The sequence below is a fragment of the Oryctolagus cuniculus genome, chromosome 12 (genome assembly GCF_051225735.1).
Source record: "Oryctolagus cuniculus isolate XC-2025 breed Fujian yellow rabbit chromosome 12, ASM5122573v1, whole genome shotgun sequence".
Taxonomy (NCBI): Eukaryota; Metazoa; Chordata; class Mammalia; order Lagomorpha; family Leporidae; genus Oryctolagus; species Oryctolagus cuniculus.
Window position 1 is genome coordinate 54040221 of NC_142878.1, and position 20982 is coordinate 54061202.

At 49.8% G+C, this 20982-nt stretch overlaps 3 protein-coding genes across 4 annotated transcripts; 1 reads left to right on the top strand and 2 right to left on the bottom strand.

The window, feature by feature from the left end:
- Window positions 1–427: 427 nt before the first annotated feature.
- Window positions 428–1714, bottom strand: LOC100356315 (ribonuclease 8). 2 transcript variants are annotated; one of them, XM_017348176.4, is made up of 2 exons: window positions 1573–1714; window positions 428–1083 (listed from the first exon to the last, which is right to left on the bottom strand). In XM_017348176.4, exon 2 carries the CDS (start codon window positions 1041–1043, stop codon window positions 573–575), a length of 471 nt encoding a protein of 156 aa, XP_017203665.2. In that variant the 5' UTR covers window positions 1044–1083; window positions 1573–1714; the 3' UTR covers window positions 428–572. The 2 variants fall into 2 exon arrangements, with proteins under 2 accessions (XP_017203665.2, XP_051678583.2); XM_051822623.3 differs by having other exon boundaries at window positions 428–1047; window positions 1573–1711.
- Window positions 1715–11387: 9673 nt separating this feature from the next.
- On the top strand, window positions 11388–12398 carry RNASE13 (ribonuclease A family member 13 (inactive)). The gene is made up of 2 exons (XM_089309993.1): window positions 11388–11557; window positions 11798–12398. Exons 1-2 carry the CDS (start codon window positions 11440–11442, stop codon window positions 12265–12267), a joined length of 588 nt encoding a protein of 195 aa, XP_089166119.1. The 5' UTR covers window positions 11388–11439; the 3' UTR covers window positions 12268–12398.
- Window positions 12399–14210: 1812 nt separating this feature from the next.
- TPPP2 (tubulin polymerization promoting protein family member 2) lies at window positions 14211–16644 on the bottom strand. The gene is made up of 4 exons (XM_089309995.1): window positions 16516–16644; window positions 15819–16060; window positions 15434–15587; window positions 14211–14500 (listed from the first exon to the last, which is right to left on the bottom strand). The coding sequence occupies exons 2-4, from the start codon at window positions 15989–15991 to the stop codon at window positions 14318–14320; spliced, it is 510 nt and encodes a 169-aa protein (XP_089166121.1). The 5' UTR covers window positions 15992–16060; window positions 16516–16644; the 3' UTR covers window positions 14211–14317.
- Window positions 16645–20982: the final 4338 nt, after the last annotated feature.

Sequence of the window (20982 nt, forward strand, 5' to 3'; positions counted from 1 at the left end):
CTGTTTCCTCATTCAACGGCAAAGCACGTAATCCCCGTCAATTCTGTCTCACAAAAGATTAGAGGGCTCACGAAGAGCAGGGCGTGCTATAGAAATATGAAGGGATATTTGTTATCTTCCTTCGTTCTGGCCACCTCTCTCCACACGGGTCACTTCCCTACTGCATCAGAGCTGGAGAAGACTTCTGGCTTAAGAACAAGAACAATTCAGTCCTTAAATCCCACACATTTCTTCCCTCCCCTTGTCAAGATGCCATGATAAGACGGAACAGAGGAGTGATGGGTAAAGGCATAGCCCAGCACTCCCCCTACCCCCAACTAGCTCATCCTCTCTCTGCTGGACACGCTTCTGGGAAAATGGCAGCACACGACGAAGCCCTCACCGGAGCTCAGTTCACCTACAAGTCAGCCTCAAGCCCCGCCCAACCCCCACCCTACCTCTCAAAAGAGCCGGAACCAGGAGATGCCCAGAGATGGGGGGGGGGGGGAATAATGCTCTGGGTGTAGGAGTTGTAACTCAGAGGTATGGAGAGGAAAGTGAGGCTCAGCCAAAGAGTGAGGAGGTCTGGAAATCTAAAAGACTTTGTCCAAATGCACAGGCAACAGCTTGGAATGCCAAGAGTCCCCTTTCTGGGGAGGGTCACAGGCCACTATGTAAGCTTTCTTCAGGTGCTTCTCTTTATACTTGCAGCCTGGATATGACCCTGAGACATGGGCACACGTGCTCAGGGACACAGGCTGTGGGCTCTTGTGGCAGTTGTTATGGCCATTCTTGCAGGCCACGTTGGGGGTGTTGCAGGTAGGGATCACGCTGGTGAAGGACTCGTGCAGGAAGGTGTTGAGGCTTTTGCAATGTTTTGTGTACTGGTTGATGCGGCTCATCGCTGAGTTGCATGGTTGAGGGGTGGGCTGCACGTGCTGAGTTTCAAACCACTGAGCCGAGGTCATGTTCTTGGGCTTGGCAGTGACTGGACGCTCCGCCACCCACAGGCCCAGCAGCAGGAGCAGCAGCAGGGAGCAGAATCCTACCTGGGCTCGTGTCATCTCTCTTGGGGAGAGCAGTCAGAATGGAGGGTTAGGGTCGCTGGGCACAGACAGCAGAGGGGTGCAGTTGAGAAATCAGGCTTCCAGCCCCTGCTCATTCTAGCTTCTTCTTTCTTCTCTATCTCGCCTCGCCTTCTCCATCTGTGCTTGCTTCTGCCACCGCATCCCCTAGCCCACCCCCCTCACTTCATATCCCTAATCCCCTTCATTCTGTCCCTGTTGCCTCTCACCCTCTGTTCTACCTCTTCTCCCTCACTGTGGCCCCTGTCCCTTCTCTATGTTCCATCTTCTCCAAGTCCCCTTACCCCCCTTCACCATGGCCCTCTCTTCTCCATTTTGTTTGTCTACCCCCAACATCACTCTCCTCTCTTCTTCACTCTCCCTCTCCTCAATGTGTGTCCTCATCCTTCGCCCCCATCCTGAGATGGACTCTGTCCATTTTCCACTTTCTTACTCAGCAGAGGATACTCTTACCTGGTCAGAACCCAGCCCCGTCTCACTCCTCATCAAATCTTGATGTAAGACTCACCTCTTTAGTCCGTGTCCTGCACCTGCTGTTCAGCAGGCTGAGGCTGCAGAGTATCTGGGCTGTAAGATCTCCGAAAGGCTCTTCTCACTGCCCAACTCCTTAAGAGATGGCCTGAGTCTGCCCCTTCTATTTGGCAGCAGGCTGGAACGCAGTCTCTGTGTAAGGAAATGAATCAGGTTCAGGCCTCTCCACTTACGTGTTCCAAATAAGTGGATACCTATGAAGCTACTGGACCTGCCTGAACATGTTTAGAATGAGGAAGCTTGAATCCTAGCATTCAAAGACTACACTACATTTGGCCCCTGGTCATGTGGTTTTAATGACTTGTTAGTAAAGCACCTGACACAGGTGTCAACCCAAATGAATTTCAGGGACAGTTGTCATTTGTCTTCTCCCCACTATACCCCTGTTCTGTGATCTGGGGGAAAGCCGAACACTGTGGTGCTAAGGGTTGCCTTTTCTCTGACCTGAGGTATTCTAGACAGAATAGCTTAAAGCTGTGTTGGTGTATTGTCACCCAGGCACACTGCTTATCTTTTGGAGGAGATGGAGACAAGGGTAGTGGATGAGTCATCACAGTCACACGCCCAGCAGCTCAGTGGCTCCAGGGTGACTCACCCCTCAGGGCGCTCCAGCCCCAGGTGCTAAGGCCACCTGTCTTTACCTCGAAAGGCACCCAACACCCCTCCTTCTTACTACTTGCATCCCTACTTCACTGAAAGTTGCAAAACCTAACCATTGTGCAAATATTTGTTCCTCAATGATGTTGATGTTTTTGTTCTCCATATCCTGGCTTAGCCCTTCCTCTAACTGGTGTAGCCTGTTCCTTGATGCAGGGACAGTCTGGGCCAGGGATACACTGGGGTATCCAGGTGCTTGGAATGTGACGCTCAGGAGAAACGAGATACCAAGGCACAGGAGCATCACCACCTCTGAGTGGGAAGGCCTGGAAAACAGAGATGAATAGTATTTTTGTTTTCAGAATCCACCTGTTAGGCAATTTCCAAATTTTAGGTTCTGCTTTCTTTCATGTAGTTAGCACATATATGAGAGCGAAGAAGGTACTATGTACCAAACTGCTTAAGTGAACCAGGGAGATGAAATAAAGGCGTACTTTTGTTGAGCTTACATTCCACTGGGTCAAGACAGAAAAAACAATCCACAAGTGACCCTTGCTAAGGAAGAAAGTAGTTCAGGAGAGGTGTTGGTGGGTCATGCTTTCCAAGTAGGGTTATTGAGATAGGCGACTCTGGGACAGAGACTCCAAGATAAGAGAGAGAAGGTATACTCGCCTGAGGGAAGACGGCCCCAGGTGGAGAAAACAGCACTGCAAAGGCCCCAAAGCCCACAAGTGCCTGGGGCGCTGGAGGAACAGCAGGTGTCTGGCGTGACTAGAGCAGGTGAATGAGGGTTAGAGAAGGACTGGAGGCCAGATAATGGAAAACCATGGGAACCATTAGAAAGGCTGGGACTTTCCTCCTGAGTGCAATGGGCAGCCCTGAGAGAGCACCTGTCTGCTCAAAGAATCACCGGGCAGTTGTGTGGATTAAATCTGCAGAGAGATCACGTAAACCATCTTGGTCATAACATTTGTATTGTATTCTAGAAGTTAGGATTTCAAGACAGGAAGATGGGCCGGCACGGTGGTGGTGGGATCATTTTCAAAGCAGGAGAGCACAGCAGTAGATAGGTTAAGGATCTTTGGGAGACAAAGTGGTGCTGGAAATGGGACCTGCCACTAGATGGCAAGAGAGAACCAAGAAAAAGCGCACGTAGCCCTCAGTCGGCTTATTTGCTCTCAGAGAGCGAGGCCTTGGCAGTGGGAAGAGCTCACTCCTTTGTTAAGGTGCCTAATCTTTGCAGGCTGAACTTCTGGATAGAGTGGTCTGCGCCTGCTGCTGTGGAAACGCAAGTGTTTGCAGATAAAATCTATGGTTTTGGTCTGTGGATCAAATGCATAACCCCAGGGGCCAGCCCTTGGCGTGGGAGGAGATGGGGGGAGGGAGGCTGTGAACTCCTTTGAATTCCCAGCCAGAGTCTCCCTTCCACTTCCCATTATCCTAGAATGAGATGTTTCCAAACCACGATTTGAACTGCCCTCTGCTCTTGTGTTTTCCTGTCATTATAATTACCCCAGTTTGTTCTTCAGCGCCATTATGCTAGGCTCTCCAGAAGGCTGCCTTGGTGCTGTGTGCAAGTGAAATAAACACGGCCCTACAATCGGGTCAAAGGGAAAAGAGGAAAGACTGAAGTCTGCACACAAAACTGAAGTAGAAGAGTTGCAACACCATCCCTACAACTCAGGCGACACCTCTGCTTTGTCGCCATTACTTGGCTCGGGAAGGTGATTTGGCTTGTGCCTCAGCCATTCGGCTTGCAAGATCTACTTGACTTTGCACTTGCTAGAATAATTTTGTGACTTTATTTCATAGCATTTATGGGGCAAGAGAAAAGATGGAGGAAGGGGAACAAGGTCCGGAAGAACAAAAGGACTCAGGCTTCAGGCCAAGGACTGGCTACGGAGCTTGCAGAAGGGAAGAGAAGCAAAGAGGAGAGCTGGAGACAAAGTAGAGAGAGAGAAGGGAAGGGAGAGGCCCTCACAGGAGCAGCCTCCACCCCAGCCACTTTCTCACTCCATCGCCATCGCTCCTGCTGTCGGTCCAAGCTCTCTCTGGGCTGCTGCTGTGTGTTTAAGTTGGGACGGGCCTTGTGAAAATCCCAACTGTGCCAGGTGGACCTGTGCCTATGCTCCCCACGGGACAACAGCTGCTGTTTCCTCTTGCCTGCTTTAGGAGGGGGGGAGGGAGGGCAGAGAGGAGGCTGGGCCTGGATTGGTGCCCACCCTTCAGAGCCGAGCCTCCTCTCTCTCTCTTCCGGAGTTCCACACGGCCTCTGGATACCAATGGAAAGCCCATGAGACTCCCTGCAAGCAGGAGCAGGTCCAAGTTCTGTTATTCTAATGTAGTTGATCCTTGGACAAGTAAGAGGAATGGGCTCATTTGTGTAGATACACAGCAAGTTGGGGTCAGATGTGAGACTCGCCTCGGGTCTTTCGATTCCCATGACCTTTCCTGGAACAGCTGTGGATCTGGAGGAGGGAGCACTAACATAAGGTTGAAATCCTTGGCTCCCGGACCATTGTATTTAGAGAGCCAGGATACAGGAGAGAGGAACCTGGTCTAGGGGTGAGAGCTCCACCAGGTCACCCTGTCTCCCAAGCCCTGGCCAGTTCCCCAGTACGTATAGAATAAAGTATAAATTCCTTAGCCTGACACTCAGGCCTCCACAATTGGCAAAAGAGTCTTTCCAACTTTATCTCTGACTTTCTTGCACTGAGATGGCAACCAGATTGATGTTCTCCCTTTCCTCAGACATGTCTTTCAGTCTTCTTTATCTCCACTCAACCCCTCATTACCCATCTCAGGGCCCCCACATTGCCCTTCCCCCAGGAAAACTGCCTCTGAGTCTCAAGTCACAGAGATTATTCTACATTCCTCTACATTCCTAAAGCATTTGCTATCTTTAAGACATAATTTTGAATCATTATTTCTTCCTTTAGATGGGAGTACTTGAAAAAGTTCATGGAAGATTAGTAGTATAAAAATCTATGCATGGTGGGGCTGGCACTGTGGTATAGTGGGTAAATCCCCATATGCATACTGGTTCATGTCCAATCCTTCCAATCCAGCTCCCTGCTAATGCACCTGGGAAAGCAGCAGAAGATGCCCCAAGTGTTTGGGATTCTGCTACCCACATGGGAGACTGGAAAGAAGCTCCTGGCTCCTGGCTTCAGATTGGCCCAGCTCCCGCCGTTGCAGCCATTTGGGGAGTGAACCAGCAGAAGGAAGATCTCTCTCTCTCTCTCTCTGTAACTCTGCCTTTCAAATAAATAAATCTTTTAAAAAAAATCTATGCATGGGTTTCAAAAATTTTTCCAGCAAATAAAATTCTCTCTCTCTCTTTTTAATTTGAGTGGCAGAGAAACAGCAAGAGATGGAAAGAACGCCTATCCATTGATTCACTCCCCAAAAGCCAGTGATGGTCAGGTGTGGGCTGAGGCTGAAGTTGGGAGACAAGAATTCAATCCAGGTCTTCCACGTAGTGGTGTGTGGGGAATCAATTACTTGAGCAATCACTTCTGCTCCCTAGGGTCTGTACTAACAAGGAGCTGGAATCAGAAACTAGAGCTGGGTATCAAACCCAGGTACTCTGATGTGGGAGCCATACATCTTAACCAGCATCTTAACTGCTAGGCTAAGCAATTGGTATTTAATTTAGAATTAAGAGTTTAAATTGGAATTAAATTTAAATTTAATGTTTCATGAACTTTTTGAGCTACTCTAAATAATTGTTTTCCTCTAGCTTAGACTGTCAATTCCCAGAAGACTGGGATCACCCGTTATACTTCTTTTGCACCTTCCAAAGGACATAGCAGAGTGCCTTGCATGTAAGTGATCCTGATTCAAGCTCTAGATTAGAAGACATCTATTCCTCTCTTGAATAATCCCAGTCCCAGTTTGGCTCATTATCAACACACAGAGCTGGTTAGCAGATAGAGGAACTGACACAGCAGCTAAGGTTGAGATTGCTGAAGCAATCCTTTGGGTTCAAGGACAACCCAGAAATTGTCCATGACACAGTATGCTGTTTGAGCAATTTGCGTTGGACAGAGTCAAAAGTAATGCCACTGAAATCATGAGGACACATTTGGGGAAAGGTCTTGGGGCTCTTCTCAATCGTGGGGAATCATTCCTGCTGGTGCACCCCTCCCTGCAGCTAGTTGTTCTATAAATGCTTATCACTGGGCAGGGAAGGGAGAGAATGTAAAAATGATGGCATGCAGAGGGTTATCTTTACAAGAAAAATAACTCACAGTTATTGTTTCAATGGTGAACTATCAGTTACTCCTTTTTTTTTTTTTTAAAGATTTATTTATTTATTTGAAAGTCAGAGTTACACAGAGAGGAGAGGCAGAGGGAAAGAGAAAGAGAAGTTTTTCCATCTAATAGTTCATTCCCCAGTTGGCTGCAATGGCCAGAACTGTGCCGATCTGAAGCCAAGAGCCAGGAGCTTCTTCCGGGTCTTCCACTTGGGTGCAGGGGCCCAAGGGCTTGGGCCATCTTCCACTGCTTTCCCAGGCCATAGCAGAGAGTTGGATCAGAAGTGGAGCAGCTGGGTCTCGAACCGGTGCCCATATGGGATGCCGGTGCTTCAGGCCAGGGTGTTAACTCACTGCGCCACAGTTCTGGCCCCTAGTTACTCCTTTTGCTGATAGGAGAACTAGCACCAAGACAATCAAAATCTGTTTAACAAAATTCTGGGGTAACTGATGTGATACAGTGGGTTAAGCCACTGCTTGGAATGCTCTCAACCCATATTTGAATGTCAGTTCTAGTCCTGAGTATTCTGCTTAGGATTCAACTCCCTGCTAAGTCACCTGGGAGGCAGCAGATAGTATTTGGTTTTCTGCCACCCATGTGGGAGACTTGGGAGGCATTCCTGGTTTCTGGTTTCAGCCTGGCCCAGCCTTGGCTGTTGTGAGCATTTGGGGAGTGAACCAGCAGATGGAAGGTTTCTCACTCCTACTGTCTCTCTCTGTAATGCTACCTTTCAAGCAAATAAATATTTAAAAATCTTTCTAGGAGCCAGCACTGTGGCATACCTGGCAAAGCTGCTGCCTGCAGTGCCGGCATCCCAAATAGGCACCAGTTTAAGTCCTGGCTGCCCCACTTCTGATCCAGCTCTCTGCTGTGGCCTGGGAAAGCAGTGGAAGATGGCCCAAGTCCTTGGGCCCCTGCACCCAAGTGGAAGACCCTGAAGAAGCTCCTGGCTCCTGGCTTCAGACTGGCACTGTGGTCATCTGGGGAGTGAACCAGTGGATGGAAGACCTTTCTCTCTCTCCCTGCCTCTGCCTCTCTGTAACTCTGCCTTTCAAATAAATAAATCTTAAAAATATAAATTTTAGATAACTCCTAATTCCTTTAAATACATAAGGTACAGGTAAGTCTGCTCTTATGTCATTTGACTATCTCGTTAACTAGACCAGTTCTTCTTAACCTCAGAACTGTTTGCATCTTTGTCTGGATAACTCTTTTTTGTGGGAACAATCCATACAGGATTTTACCACTATCCCTGGTAAACTCCAGTAACACCTCCTGATTGTAATGGCTAAAAATTGCTCCTGACATTACCGAACTGTCTCTGCTTGAGAACTGCTGAATTAGACTTGTGACCTTGAGCAAACTACTGACACTCTGGAACTTAGCTCCTTCATCTCCAGGCTGATTCTTGAACCTGCAAAGTCCAGTGGAAGGGAAACGAATCCCACAGACCCCAGGCCCTAGGAGCATAGGAAACCATGATAAGGATGTTGGAACAGAAGAAGATATCTTATGGGTCAGCACTTCCAGGACAGAATTTTATTTTAAAGTTTTTATTTTCACTTAATTTGAAAGAGAAACAAGGAAAGAGAGAGAGAGAGAGACAGACAGACAGACACATAGAAGTCTTCTATCCACCAGTTCACTATCCAAATGCTTGCAAAATTCAGGGCTGGGTCAGGCCGAAGTGAGGAACCTGGAACTCAGTCTGTGTCTCCCACGTGGGTGGCAGTAGCCAAGTACTTGAGCCATCATCTGCTACCTCCCAGGCTGTGCATTAGCAGAAAGCTGAATTGGGAGCAGAGCAGCTGGGGACTCCGGTAGAGGATACAGGCCTGCCAAGCAGCAACTTAAGCACTCTGTCCAACACTTACCCCTAGGATAGAACTTAGAGAGACGGGCACAGCGGGGCTCAAAGATCCCTCCCTCAGTCCTACTCAGCACTTTCCCTGGCTCTGCACCTAGCCTTTGTGTCAAATGTCTGTGTGCCAAATCCCAGGGGGAGTAAGTTTCATCTGGACTAGAATGATCTTATTCACCTTTGCATTTCCCCACAACAGTCGTCAAAGTGATTTGCAGATAGTATCTAACTATTTAAAAAATATGAAGATGAATGAATTCTAAGCCAGGAGTTAGAGGCGCCGTACCTTGGCAGAGCAGGGATGGGGCCTGGGTGGGGGTATTGCCCACAGGCCTATTTAGAGCATAAAAGAGGCTTTGCAGATGTCAAAAGTGAGTTGGTGTAGGACCTAATGGGGACATGCAGGATCTAGTTGTCCATTTATAAATTGTTAAATTATTAAAAGGCACTTTCATGCCTGTTGCCTCATTTTATTCTTGCAGCCTGATGAGGTAAGGAAGGTATTGTTCCATCTTACAGAAGAGAAAACAGAAGCTCAGAAGTCATCCAATAGTAAGTCCTGAACTTGCCCCTACAACGTGCTGTTCTACTCCTCTAGTCCATGCAGAGGCGAGTGGCAGTGGTAGGAGTGGTTCCGGGTGGTGAAGGGCAGTGGGAAATGAAGAGGAAGACCAAGAGGCACAAAAAGCCCCCTTTGTTTTCCCAGGGAAGTTGAAACTTTAAGGGACTAGCAAAGAGGTAGCATGATTCGTGGCTGGGACCACAACCTAGCTGACTTCCTCAAAGCAGAGTTGAGTCTGCCGGGCTCAGGCAGCACCCTGCACGGGCTTGTGCTCAGTGTTGTCCTGTCGGGCAGCCTGAAGGATGCACATGAGACCTGTGCTTGTGTGGGCTTTCTCCTCTCTTGCTTGTCTGTACACACTTTCTGGGAGGTCTTCCTTCCAGTAGCGGCTTCTCAGATGGGACCTCTGAGTGTCTATATGAACTAGACTGAGTGTCTCTACGAACTGGCACCATTGAATTGGTGGAGATAAGTGGGGGAGGGGGAGGAGCAGCAGCATTTCAGGTGGAGGAGACAGAACAAGCAGGGGCATGGAGGTGGGCTGGGGGCACAAGGTGGGAAGCAGGCAGGGATGTAGGTGCAGGTGCAGACATGCTGAGGAGTAAGACCATGAAAGGCCTTATGTCCTGGGACATGCAATTTGGACTATATCCTATAAGAAACAAGAAACTACTGCAGTTTTAGATAAGAAATGGGGCTACATTATTTTATCTGGTGGTTGTATGAGAGGTATATTCGAGTGAGCCTTACTCCAGTCAGAGAATGTGAAGTGTCCAGGAGAGAGGAGAGCCTGAGCAGAGGAAGAAGCAGGACTTGGAGAGGCGGGCATTTGGTGCCGCGGTTAAGACATCACTTGAGATGCCTGCATCATGTATGGGAGTTCCTGTGTTTGGGTCCTGGCTCCGTTTCCAGTTCTGGCTTCCTGCTAATGTGCATCCTTGAAAGGCAGCAGATGATAGATCAAGTACTTGGGTCTGGGTCATCCACGTGAGAGATCTGATTTGAGTTCCAGGCTCCTGGCTTTGGCCTGTCCCAGCCCTGGATGTTGTAGGCATTTCGGGAGTAAATCAGAAGGACCATCACTGTCTATCTCTATCTCTGCCTTTAAAATAAAATAAATAGGATTTGAAATAAGACTGCATAACTGAGGGATTCATCTGGATGATTCACAGTGTGCCGCACACGGGGTTAGAAACTCTTACTACATCTTCATGGATCTTCATACTACCAGGAGGTATGAAGTTCTACCCTCATGAACAGCAGAAAGGAAAGTTTTCCAGGGGTTTATCTAACTTAGATGGATGGTAGACAGCACGCAAGCTGCAGAGCTGGGATTCAGTGCCCAGACTGTTTCAACCGAAAGCCTCAACATTGACCAGCAACAGTGATTCCTACTTTTGGTGGGTGAGAGATGTTGGGGGGTCTGGGATCACTCTTCAGGTTTCTCACAAAGGCAAGTGAGGAAACAGACCACACAGGAGGAGAAGCAAGTAGTGGGGAGGATGGATTCAGTCTGAGACCCCGGTTAGTGCTGTTCAAAGAGCCAGTTTAGGGTTCTTTGTCTCTCTGTGGCCCCACACTTTCTGCTCCTGAGCTACATAGTGGGCCTGGGAATGCCCAGGGTTCATGCCTCTGACTCTGTTTCCCATTCATTCTCCAGGGTGAGGGTGACCCAGCTCTCCCAAGAGGAAGTCCCAGCTCTGCACAATACCCTGAGGGAGAGCAGGTCTGAGCAACCTGTGGAAGTCATGGACTGGGGCTGGCAGGTGCCAGGGAGCAAGCTCTGTGGCTCCAATAAAGGGAGAGAAGTGAGTGTAAATGACAGGACTCTGGCCCTTTCCCTGGTGTGACAAACCGCCCAAAGACCAACCAATGGCAAGAATCTGATTTGGCCAGGCTCAGGCAGTCCACATGCCCTCTGGTCTAGGCTGTGTGGCCATGTTGAGGCTTCAGTCAGCATGTGCAGCTTTCTAGAACTGTCCTGACTCTCACAGGGCCTGATGTCACAGGTGAGGAGTGTTGGTGAGTGGGGTTGATGATGGGGCCTGTGGAGAGTCCATGGGGAGGCCTTCGATTGTCAGCCTGGTGCTTTGGTGGGCTAACACTTTCAGGCCTCTGTGGGCTCCACCTGTGTGTGGAGAGAGGGCGTGGTGGGCCCTCTGTTCTCAGAGGGTCAGGAAGGAGGCACTTTGTTCCTCAGAAACATAACAGCACTTTCCTTCTCACCTTGCCGCAGGCTCAGGGCCAATGGGCCAGAGAAAACATCAAAGGAAGCCCAGGAACTTAGGGACTTCTGGCAGGGATGTTGGAACCAAGTGTTCTCTTGACACCAGAGAGGAGACAACCAGACAACAATGTCTTTCCTCCCATTTTCCAACCCCCTCAGCACAGGTGCTCCACAGACTCAGTGGGACACTCCCTCCTCCCAGACTGGCCTTCATCCAGAAACCCTTCTAGCCTCATGTCACCTCTGGGGTGTCTTTGGTCTTGGGCAGAAGAGCTCTCCCACTCCCCCTCTCTCCCCCCCTGCCCCAGGCCAGCTGTCTTCAGCTCCTGTCCTTTAAATGGAGCCATCAGAGAATCATCAGCTCAGCCTGCTTCCTCTGTCCCCCTTGGGAAGATCTTCTCAACCAAGGACCAGTCAGACTTCTTTTTCTGCAAGTGTTGCAGCCCACAGACCTGGTAAGGTTGAGAGCCTGTAGCGGCCCAAGAGAGGAAAGCAATGGCTGAGGTGGCTGATGAGTTGGGTGGCTCTGGGCAGATGCCTCTTCCCTCTGGGTCATGAGAATTTGGGCAGGATGGTCTCTGAGGTACCATCCAGCTCTTCGAAGTCAGGGAGGGCTGGGCAACGCTGGAGACCCTGGGAAGGGGCAGCAGCCACTCTAGTCCCATCCTTGCATCCAACCACCTTACCTTTGCCAGCAGGAGGAATGGCAGCAGCTGTGGCCCGGCTCCTTTTCTTCCAGCTTTTTCTAGGGCCAGCTCTTTCCCTGGACATCAATATGCAGTCTGACACCGAGAACTTCCGCACCTTATACATCGACTATCCCAAGGTTAAGTTCATAAAGAGCTTCCTGGGCTACTGTAATGGTATGATGGCCTATGTGAGGGGAAGAATAGAGCACTGGTACTGCCCAAAGATCCATTATGTGATACATGCCCCCTGGGATGCCATCCAGAAGTCCTGCAAGGACAGCAAGAGCTTCTGTGAGAACTACAACAAATACTGCACTCTGACCCAGGACTCCTTCCCTGTCACGGTCTGCAGCCTGGGCGCCAAACAGCCCCCCACAAGCTGCCGCTACAACAGCACCCTAACCAACAAACATCTGTACCTGCTCTGCTCTGGCAGATATGATGCTGAACCAATTGGTATCGTAGGCCTCTACTAGGGAATCTAATTCCCAAATCCTCCAGCCCCCACCACTATAGGCCAGCCTGTCTCCATTTCTAAAACTGTGATCCCTGTAGCGAGACTTTCTCCCTGACTTCCAAGGCAGGCGGGACTCTCTCACAAAAGGTCAGGTAGATAGGAAGATGTCCAGAGCTTTGATCAATGTGCGAAGCCCTAACTCTCATCCAGGGTCTTTCCAACTTGTTTACCATGCTCTCACCACCCCCACTACTACCCCTCTTCTCCTAGAGACAGTAAAACCCACCCAAGAAGCTCACTGTGTCCAGTTGGCAGTAACTGTCCTTTCACTGGGCCAGATCCTGAATCCTGGGACAGAGGCCCAGGGCCACAGCTCACACCATGGCAACAGGCACCCAGCTCCTCATCTCATTTCCCCATCCCCACTGCCTTGCTGCTCTCTGTCGTCTCCACTTCCCCTTAACCCTGCACTCGCTCACCTTCACAGTGAGTGTCTCTAGCTGCAGCCACCTCCTGAGACCTGCACACTCCCTGCAGCCTCACTCCCCAGCCCCCAGCCCCCAGCCCCGCTGCAGCCTGCTCCTCTCTGTGACAACATTGATCCTCCCTTACTGGAACTGTCCTTTCTTCCCTCCTTCTTCCACAGTGACCACTGCTGTCTTCCCCCCCAAGTTTAGCTGTCCTGTCTTCCTTCCTTTTTCTACCTTCTCCATCCATCTTTCTTACCTTGACTCATATGAATGTCAAGCTATCTTCTATCATCCTGTCATTCATTCTCCAAAGGTTTCTGCTCCCTTTCCTTCCCGTAGCTCCTTCTAGCATCACCCAAACTCCAGGGTCTGCCACTGACAAGGCAGAGGACAAAACAGGCCCATCCCCAGTCACGCAAAGCTTTAAGTTATTTAAGGTGTAACCACTGGGGGAAACTGTGAGGAGGGTGTACCATATTTCACAACTTCCTGTGAACCTATAACCACTTCAAAATAAAAAGTTAAAAGCATATCGACTGAGTTCTGATTTAATTCCCTTTTCCTTACTGTGCCAGAACTCCTGCTCCCAGAGTCCTGGTGGCCACCACTTCTGACCATCTCTCTGGGCTACCCTAGCAGTGTTCGAAACTCACATCTGTGAGTACCATGTTGGAAGTGAGGTGGGGAAGAACTCAATTTTGGGTTGGGTGTTAAAATGGATTGTGCCTTCACCCTGCTCAAAACCAAATTCACAACGGGATTCAGGACACCCTAGCTGGGTTCTTTGTCTTACTCAGCAAAATCAACATTGCAACGAGGAAGGTGGGGACTGGGAAGGAGCTCCTGGTGGCATCTGGGTCACAGTTTGTCAAATCAAGACATACTACTCCAGGCCAGCGCCGCTGCTCAATAGGCTAATCCTCTGCCTGCGGCGCCGGCACACCGGGTTCTAGTCCCGATCAGGGCACTGGATTCTGTCCTGGTTGCTCCTCTTCCAGTCCAGCTCTCTGCTGTGGCCCGGGAGTGCAGTGGAGGATGGCCCAAGTGCTTGGGCCCTGCACCTGCATGGGAGACCAGGAGAAGCACCTGGCTCCTGGCTTCGGATCAGCGTGGTGCGCTGGCCGCAGCAGCCATTGTGGGGTGAACCAACGGTAAAGGAAGACCTTTCTCTACTTCTCTTTCTCTCACTGTCCACTCTGCCTGTCAAAAAAAAAAAAAAAAAAAAAGACATGCTACTCCAATTGGGGAGGTAGAGGCAGGTGGATACCAGGATGCATGTGCACAAGTAGCACATAGTTTCACTTCCACATTTGGTTCATCTCCTACCTAGAAATACACTCCTTAGCCCAATTCTTACAAGTATTTGTTGAACTCAGGGCTATAGGCACGAGGCTAAGCAAGGTGAAGGGCATATAGCAGAAAACCCTGGCTTCACGGACATTCTCTTCTCCTTTTCACAACACCAGTGGGCCTGCCTATCCCTCACCTATTAGACAGAGCCCATCAGCTGATGCACACACAGATGTTTATTGTCTCCCATGCTCCCTGGTGTTAAAGATGCAGGGTCAGGGGGCTGGCAGGCTAGGACGAGGCTTGTCTTCACTTCTTCTTATCATAGGTGCCAGCACCCTTGTAGCCACTCACATAGCCTGAGTTGTCAGTTGTCTCTTCGCGTCCTGCAATGCCCTTGCCCTTGCCACTCTCATCAAAGCGCTCCTTGTGGGTGCCGGTGTACTTGCTGGTGTCTGTCAGACGATCTACTCCACCCACCGTGGTTGCTTTCTGCAAGCCAGAGAATGGGTTTGAACCCTCTTCCTTCCCCCAGATGACCTGAGAGCCTCCGATCAAGTGTTTGCAGCTCTTGCGCTGCCTCTGGCACTGTGCTGCTTTCTCAGGGCAGGAACTCTGGCAAGAGCTGCTCACCCGCGAGGGAGGAGCTTTCTGGCCTGGGAACGTGTGCAGTGTGTGGGGCAGGAGAGCACCTTTTTCTGTTTCAGGAGGGGTCATTCTGACCAGGCAGCTGCCCAGAGGCCTTCACCCCAAGCTTAATATGCAGTGAAGAAAGTACAGAGGGGACAATTAAGGAAGAAGGTGGACGAGAGGTGGCGTCAACCTTCAATAATGGCAGCAGGATGAGTGGTGACCAGGTACCAAGTGCTCTACAGGAATGGCCACCAGGAGCCACCATACCCTAGCTGTCTGGCTCAGATACTGGCGACTTGGGAATGCGTCTGGATTTCACTATTTATATAGTCAGCAAGCTCCCATCCACTGGTTCACTCTCTAAGTGCACCATGGCGGGGCTGGGAGCAGGGAACTCAATCTACATCTAGCTGGACAGGAACCCAACTACTTGAGCCACCATTTCCTTCTCAGGTCTGCATTAGCAGGAAGTTAGAGTCAGGGGCAGGGCTGGGTATCAAATGCAGGAACTTGTACGTGGGATGCACTTGTCCTTAAGGGATGTCTCAACTGCTAGGCCAAATGCCTGTCTCTAAAATGGCTAAGCACCTTGGGCAAGTCACTTCCTCTCTTGGCCACATTTTCCTCACCTCTGAAAGACCTGTTCCAATGCAGAATTTCTGCCCTGTCTCCCCATAGTTATATTGTTGGCAGGGTTAGGGACACTGGAGGGTGGGGGGGTGGTGGTGGTGCCTGAAGCAGAAGGGAGTTAGGGAAGTAGGATCCAGGCCAGGGATGAAGGACGTCACTCACGGTCACTCCAGTGGTGGCCGGATCCTTGCCCTCCATGAGCTTATGAATGTTCTCCAGGGCTTCGTCTGGGTTTTTCCCCTTGAACAGCTTCTGGCCCAGTTCTTTCATTGCCTCTTGGAACTGTGAAAATGTGATGGTTCGGGCATTCTTGGCTCTGGTCAGACAGAAATCCAGGAACTTTGGAGCATGAACTCATTTTCTTTCAAGTTATAATCTTTCTTTTACTCAGATTTCGCCTCTCCTGTCCTATCACTGAGTTTCTTGAGGGCCAGGAGCCCAGTAGGTGTTCAGTAGGCCCAGGCAAAGGTGCCACCACATGAACCCTTCCACAACCAACTACCCTGCTTGTTCTACTCCTCCCTGCAACCCCATCTCTGCTGCTTACTTGACTTTGCTGAACACGATGTCCACATCCGTGGAGGTCACTGCCTTGCCGTCCATGATGCCACAGTCTTTGCAGAGCTTGGCGAAGTTCTTGTTGTTCATTTCAGTGCCACTGCTGGACGAGTCTCCGAAGACAGCAAACCGCTGGAATGTTTTCTCTGCCTCTGATGCCATGGTCAGCTGGGGATGGGGTAGTGTGGCAGCGGGGCAACCTCAGGGGACAGGGACGAGGGGAAGGGAGGACTGAGAAGTAATGGGAATGGGGGTTAATATAAAAATAGCCGGCGATAAGAACAACTCCCCTCCTTCTTGGTGTTTGCTCCCCCATCCCCCTCACTCCCATCCCACCTACCCAGCTACCGCATGAATCCACCAGTCCCAGTACTGCGGATACTAGTGTGGATCCTACCAACTGAATAACTGTTCCCTTCCCCATTGCTTTCCTGTACCCAGCAGTGCCCAGATGATGTCTGACCCTTCCCAACCTTTGTGTGTGCAGCTGTGCAGGGGCTGCTGGCAGAAGACTATATGGTGAGGTGTGGGAGGGGTGACAGAAAGAGGCAAGGAGGAAAGTGTCTATGACCTCAGCAGTGTCTATGTGACATCACTTCTTGTCCCTGTGTATAGCCCTTGTGTCTAGAGGGGAGGGCTTCTGGTCTCTCAGCCCTGTGTGTTGATGCGCGCAGGCCACCACCAACCTTCTATCCCTGTAGGCTGATCACATTGCTTCACTTCTTCCCAGTTCACCGACCCTCTGGGTTCTGGTCAAACAGCCTTGTGCTCTCCCCATAACAAAAGCTGAGGAAAGCTCAGGGAAGATGTCTTCGTCTGTCTGGAGTGCTATAAAATATAATGAACTAGGTGGTTTACAAACAGCAGGAATTCATTTCTCATAGTTCTGGAGTCCCAGAAGGCTAAGATGAAGGCACAGGCAGATCCCATGTCTGGTGAAGGCTGCTTCCTGGTTCACAGGTGGCACCTTCCCATTGTGTCCTTAAATGGTGGGGTGAAGGGGTGATGGGCTCTCTTGAAATTATTTATTTATTTAAAGATTTTATATATCATTTTGAGAGGTAGAGTTACAGAGAGAGGGAGAGACAGAAAGATCTTCCATCCACTGGTTCACTCCCCAGGTGGCCGCAACAGCTGGAGCTGAGCCGATCCAAAGCCAGGAGCTTCTTCCTGGTCTCCACCATGAGTGCAGGGGCCCAAGGACTTGGGTCATCTTCAATTGTTTTCCCAGGCCATAGCAGAGAGCTGGATCAGAAGAGGAGCAGCTGGGACTAGAACTGGTGCCCAAATGGGATTCTGGTGATGCAGGAGGAGGCTAAGCCCACTATACCACAGCACCAGCCCAATTATTTATTTTTAAAAGATTCATTTATTGGGGCTGGGATTGTGGTGCATTAGGTTAAGCCTCTGCCTGTGGTGTTGGCACTCCATATGGGTGCTGGTTCATATCCTGGCTGATCCACTTCTGATCCAGCTTCCTGCTAATGCACCTGGGAAAGCAGTGGAAGATGGCGCGTGTCCTTGGGCCCCTGCACCCACGTGGGAGACCTGGAGGAAGCTCCTGGCTCCTGACTTCGAATTGGCCCAGCTCCAGTCTTTGCAGCCATTTTGGGGGTGAGCCAGCAGAAGGAAGTCTTTCTGTCTTTCACTCTCTCTGTCTGTAACTCTGCTTCTCAAATAATAAAATCTTTTTTAAAAGATTGATTGATTTATTTGAAAGGTAGAGTTACAGAGAGAGAGGGAGAGACAGAGAAAGATCTATCTGCTGGTTCACTCCCCAAACGGCCACAACGGCTGGGGCTGGGCCAGGCTGAAGCCAGGAGCCAGGAGCTTCTTCTAGGTCTCCCACATGAGTAGCAAGGGCCATCTTGCGCTGTTTCCCCAAGAGCTTTAACATGGAGCTGGATCAGAAGTGGAGCATAAGGGACTTGAACTGGCACCCAAATTGGATTCCGGCATCAGAGGTGGTGGCTTAACATGCTATGCTACAACTCCAGCCCCTATTTATTTCTTTTAAAATGTATTTATATTTGAGGGTGAAAGGGGAGAGGGAGAGGGAGAGGGAGAGGGAGAGAGAGAGAGATAAAGCTCCCATCCACTGTTTCACTCCCCAAATCCATACAATGGCTGGGGCTGTTCCAGGCCAAAACCAGGAACTGTAACTCAACTGAAGTCTCTCTGTGAGCCAGGAACCCAACCACTAGAGCCATCATCTCCTGTATCCCAGGGTGCACACTAGTGAGAAGCTGGAATTGGGAGTGCAGCCAGGACTTGAACCCAGGCTCTCTGATATGGGTTGTGGGCATTCCAAGTGGCATCTTAATTTAGGCCAAACACCTGCCCTTCCCTTGGACTGACTTTGAAAGGCTCTGTCCTGAAACCTAGTCATGACTCCCCAATGGCCCCACTCCCTAACAACATCACCTTGGATGCATTTGGTGGTGGGAGAAACGTAAACACCGAGGCCATATAGAAAGGGTTCATGAAAACAGTCTGGCTCTGTCCAGCACTGCCCCTGTTTCCAGCCTGAAGTCTCCCGTATAGTATAGTGAGCTGCATGAGTTTTGGAAAACCGATCTTGATAGGAGCTTTTAATGGCTTCCAATGCTGGACTCGATACAGGAAAAGCAGGTGCCCTGGAAGAGAGCAGATCTGGCAGGTCAGAGTGAGGGTGAATATTAGACTCTGAAAATCTTCCAGGTAAGTTTCCACGCGGGTCAAAGAAGTTTCTCAGGGGCTTCCTTTTTTAGCCTTTCCTCTGGCTACAAGCCCCATAGATAGATGAACTTTGGGGATCTTAATGGTAACTTACCCCTCCCCCCTTCTCATTTAATCAGTCACCAATTTCTGTAGTGTTTTTTACCCCTGTCTTCCAAATCAATTCCTTTCTTTCCATTCCTGTTACTTCCATCCTTATTTAAGTCCATATCATTTCATACCTGGATGACTACCTTAGCGTTTAAATGACCCCTTTCTTTAAAATGTTTTTAAAATTTTATTTGAAAGAGAGAGAGAGATGGAATTTCCATCTGTTGGTTCACTCCCTAAAGGTTTGCAATAGTCAAGAATGGGCAAGACTGAAGCCAGGAGCCAATAACTCCATCTGGACCTCCCATGCGGGTGACAGGGGCCCAAGCATTTGAGCCATCATCTTCTGCCTACTAGGGTCGGCCTCAGCAGGAAACTGAACTCGGAAGTACAGGTGGGACATGAACCCAGGCACTCTGAAATAGGATGTTGGTGTTCCAAGTTGCATCCTTTTTTTTTTTTTTTTAAAAATAATTATTTATTTATTTATTTGAGAGGTTGGGGGGGGATCTTCCATCTGCTAGTTCACTCCTCAGATGGCTGTCACTACTGGAGCTGAGTCAATCTGAAGCCAGGAGCCTGGAGTTTCTTCCAGGCCTCCCACATGGGTACAGAGGCCCAAGGACTTGGTTCATCTTCCACTGCTTTCCCAGGCTGTAGCAGAGAGCTGGACCAGAAGTGGAGCAGTCAGGACTCGAACTGGCACCCACATGGGATGCTGGCGCTGCAGGCCACGGCTTTACCTGCTATCCCTAGGGTCTGCTCCTATGTGGCAGCCTTTTTTTCCCCCTACACTACTTCTGAGCTCAGGACGAGAGCCAGTCAAGCAGGTCTTTCCTTCTTTTTTTCTTTGATTGACTGATTTATTTGAAAGGCAGTTAGAGGGAGAGAGAGTGAGTGTGAGAGAGACCTTCCATCAATTGGTTCATTCCCCAAAGGGCCACAACTGTCAAAGCTGGGCTGATCTGAAGCCAGAAGCTTCTTCTGGGTTTCCCATGTGGGTGCACGGGCCTCAGTACTTGGGCCATCTGCTGCTGCTTTCCTATGTACATTAGCAGGGAACTGGATTTGAAGTGGAGCAGCCAGGACTTGAACCAGCGCCTATACGGGATTCCAGTCTGCAGCTCCTGGCTTTACCTGCTATAAAGCAGCAACCCCCTCCCCAAGCGGCATCTTAACTTCTGCATCAAAAGCTTACCCCTAAATGATCGCTTTTTTTTTTTTTTTTGACAGATAGAGTTAGTCAGTGAGAGAGAGAGACAGAAAGGTCTTCTTTCCGTTGGTTCACCCCCTAAATGGCCGCTATGGCCGGCACTGCACCGATCCAAAGCCAGGAGCTAGGTGCTTCCTCCTGGTCTCCCATGCAGGTGCAGGGCCCAAGCACTTGGGCCATCCTCCACTGCCTTCCCGGGCCACAGCAGAGAGCTTGCCTGGAAGAGGAGCAAGTGGGACTAGAACCCGGCGCCCATATGGGATGCTGGCACCTCAGGCAGAGGATTAACCAAGTGAGCCACAGTGCCAGCCCCAATGATCCCTTCCTTAAATCTAATGCTTCTCGCCTCACTCCCATCCATCTCACAATCCATCTCTACTATCTTCTCCCCATCAGGTTAGTTTTTAGAAGCAGTGCTCCTACCCTTCACTTATGCTCAAGAATATTCTATGGCTCTTCAACCGCCAAACTTTTTTCCCCTAGCATTTAAAGACCCACACAATTTGGCTCCAATCTAGCTTACCAAACATCAGCCACCTATCACCAACTTTATTCTTCAACTACGGTCATAATGATCTAATTGTGACCTTGAGGTGGAAGGAGCAGCAAGGATCTGGGTGGGGATTTGAATCCTGAGTTTGTCATTTATTAGTTGGGTGGCCTTGTGCAAGTCAGTAAACATCTCTGAACTTCAGTTTCCTGGTCTGCAGCGTGAGGACAGTAACATTTACATTATTGTGTTCGGGGATAATATCTGGGACACGCCTTGTACATAACACCTACTATTCGATCCTTCAAAGTAACTTGTCTACCCCCGCCTCCAGACTCTCCCTTAAGCTCTGTCTAGAGAGAAGTCCCCCTCTCCCACTGAGATATTCTATGGCTGCAGTAGGGACAAAACCCTTTCCCTCTTCTGAATTACAGTGAGACAGTGGTTCTTAACCTATGGGCTGCAGCCGCCTGGAGTGAGAATTTCTGAAGTATTGCAAGGTGCCCTGGCGTCTGTCTGTATAAAGAAGCCTGAGCAGGAACTGAGTAAACAGTGTGCTTCGCACATTAGGGGTACCACCACCACCTGTACGGCCGTGGTGATGACCAGAAAGCTGGACAAAAGTGTTTGCAAGTATTTCTC

Coding starts and splice junctions, on each gene's coding strand:
- TPPP2 (XM_089309995.1), bottom strand. CDS start 15,991: ATGGCATCAGAGGCAGAGAAAACATTCCAGCGGTTTGCTGTCTTCGGA. Junction 15,588..15,818: donor ATCGTGTTCAGCAAAGTCAA/GTAAGCAGCAGA, acceptor CTGTCTGACCAG/AGCCAAGAATGCCCGAACCA. Junction 14,501..15,433: donor CGGCCACCACTGGAGTGACC/GTGAGTGACGTC, acceptor TCTGGCTTGCAG/AAAGCAACCACGGTGGGTGG.
- RNASE13 (XM_089309993.1), top strand. CDS start 11,440: ATGGAGCCATCAGAGAATCATCAGCTCAGCCTGCTTCCTCTGTCCCCC. Junction 11,558..11,797: donor TGTTGCAGCCCACAGACCTG/GTAAGGTTGAGA, acceptor TACCTTTGCCAG/CAGGAGGAATGGCAGCAGCT.
- LOC100356315 (XM_017348176.4), bottom strand. CDS start 1,043: ATGACACGAGCCCAGGTAGGATTCTGCTCCCTGCTGCTGCTCCTGCTG.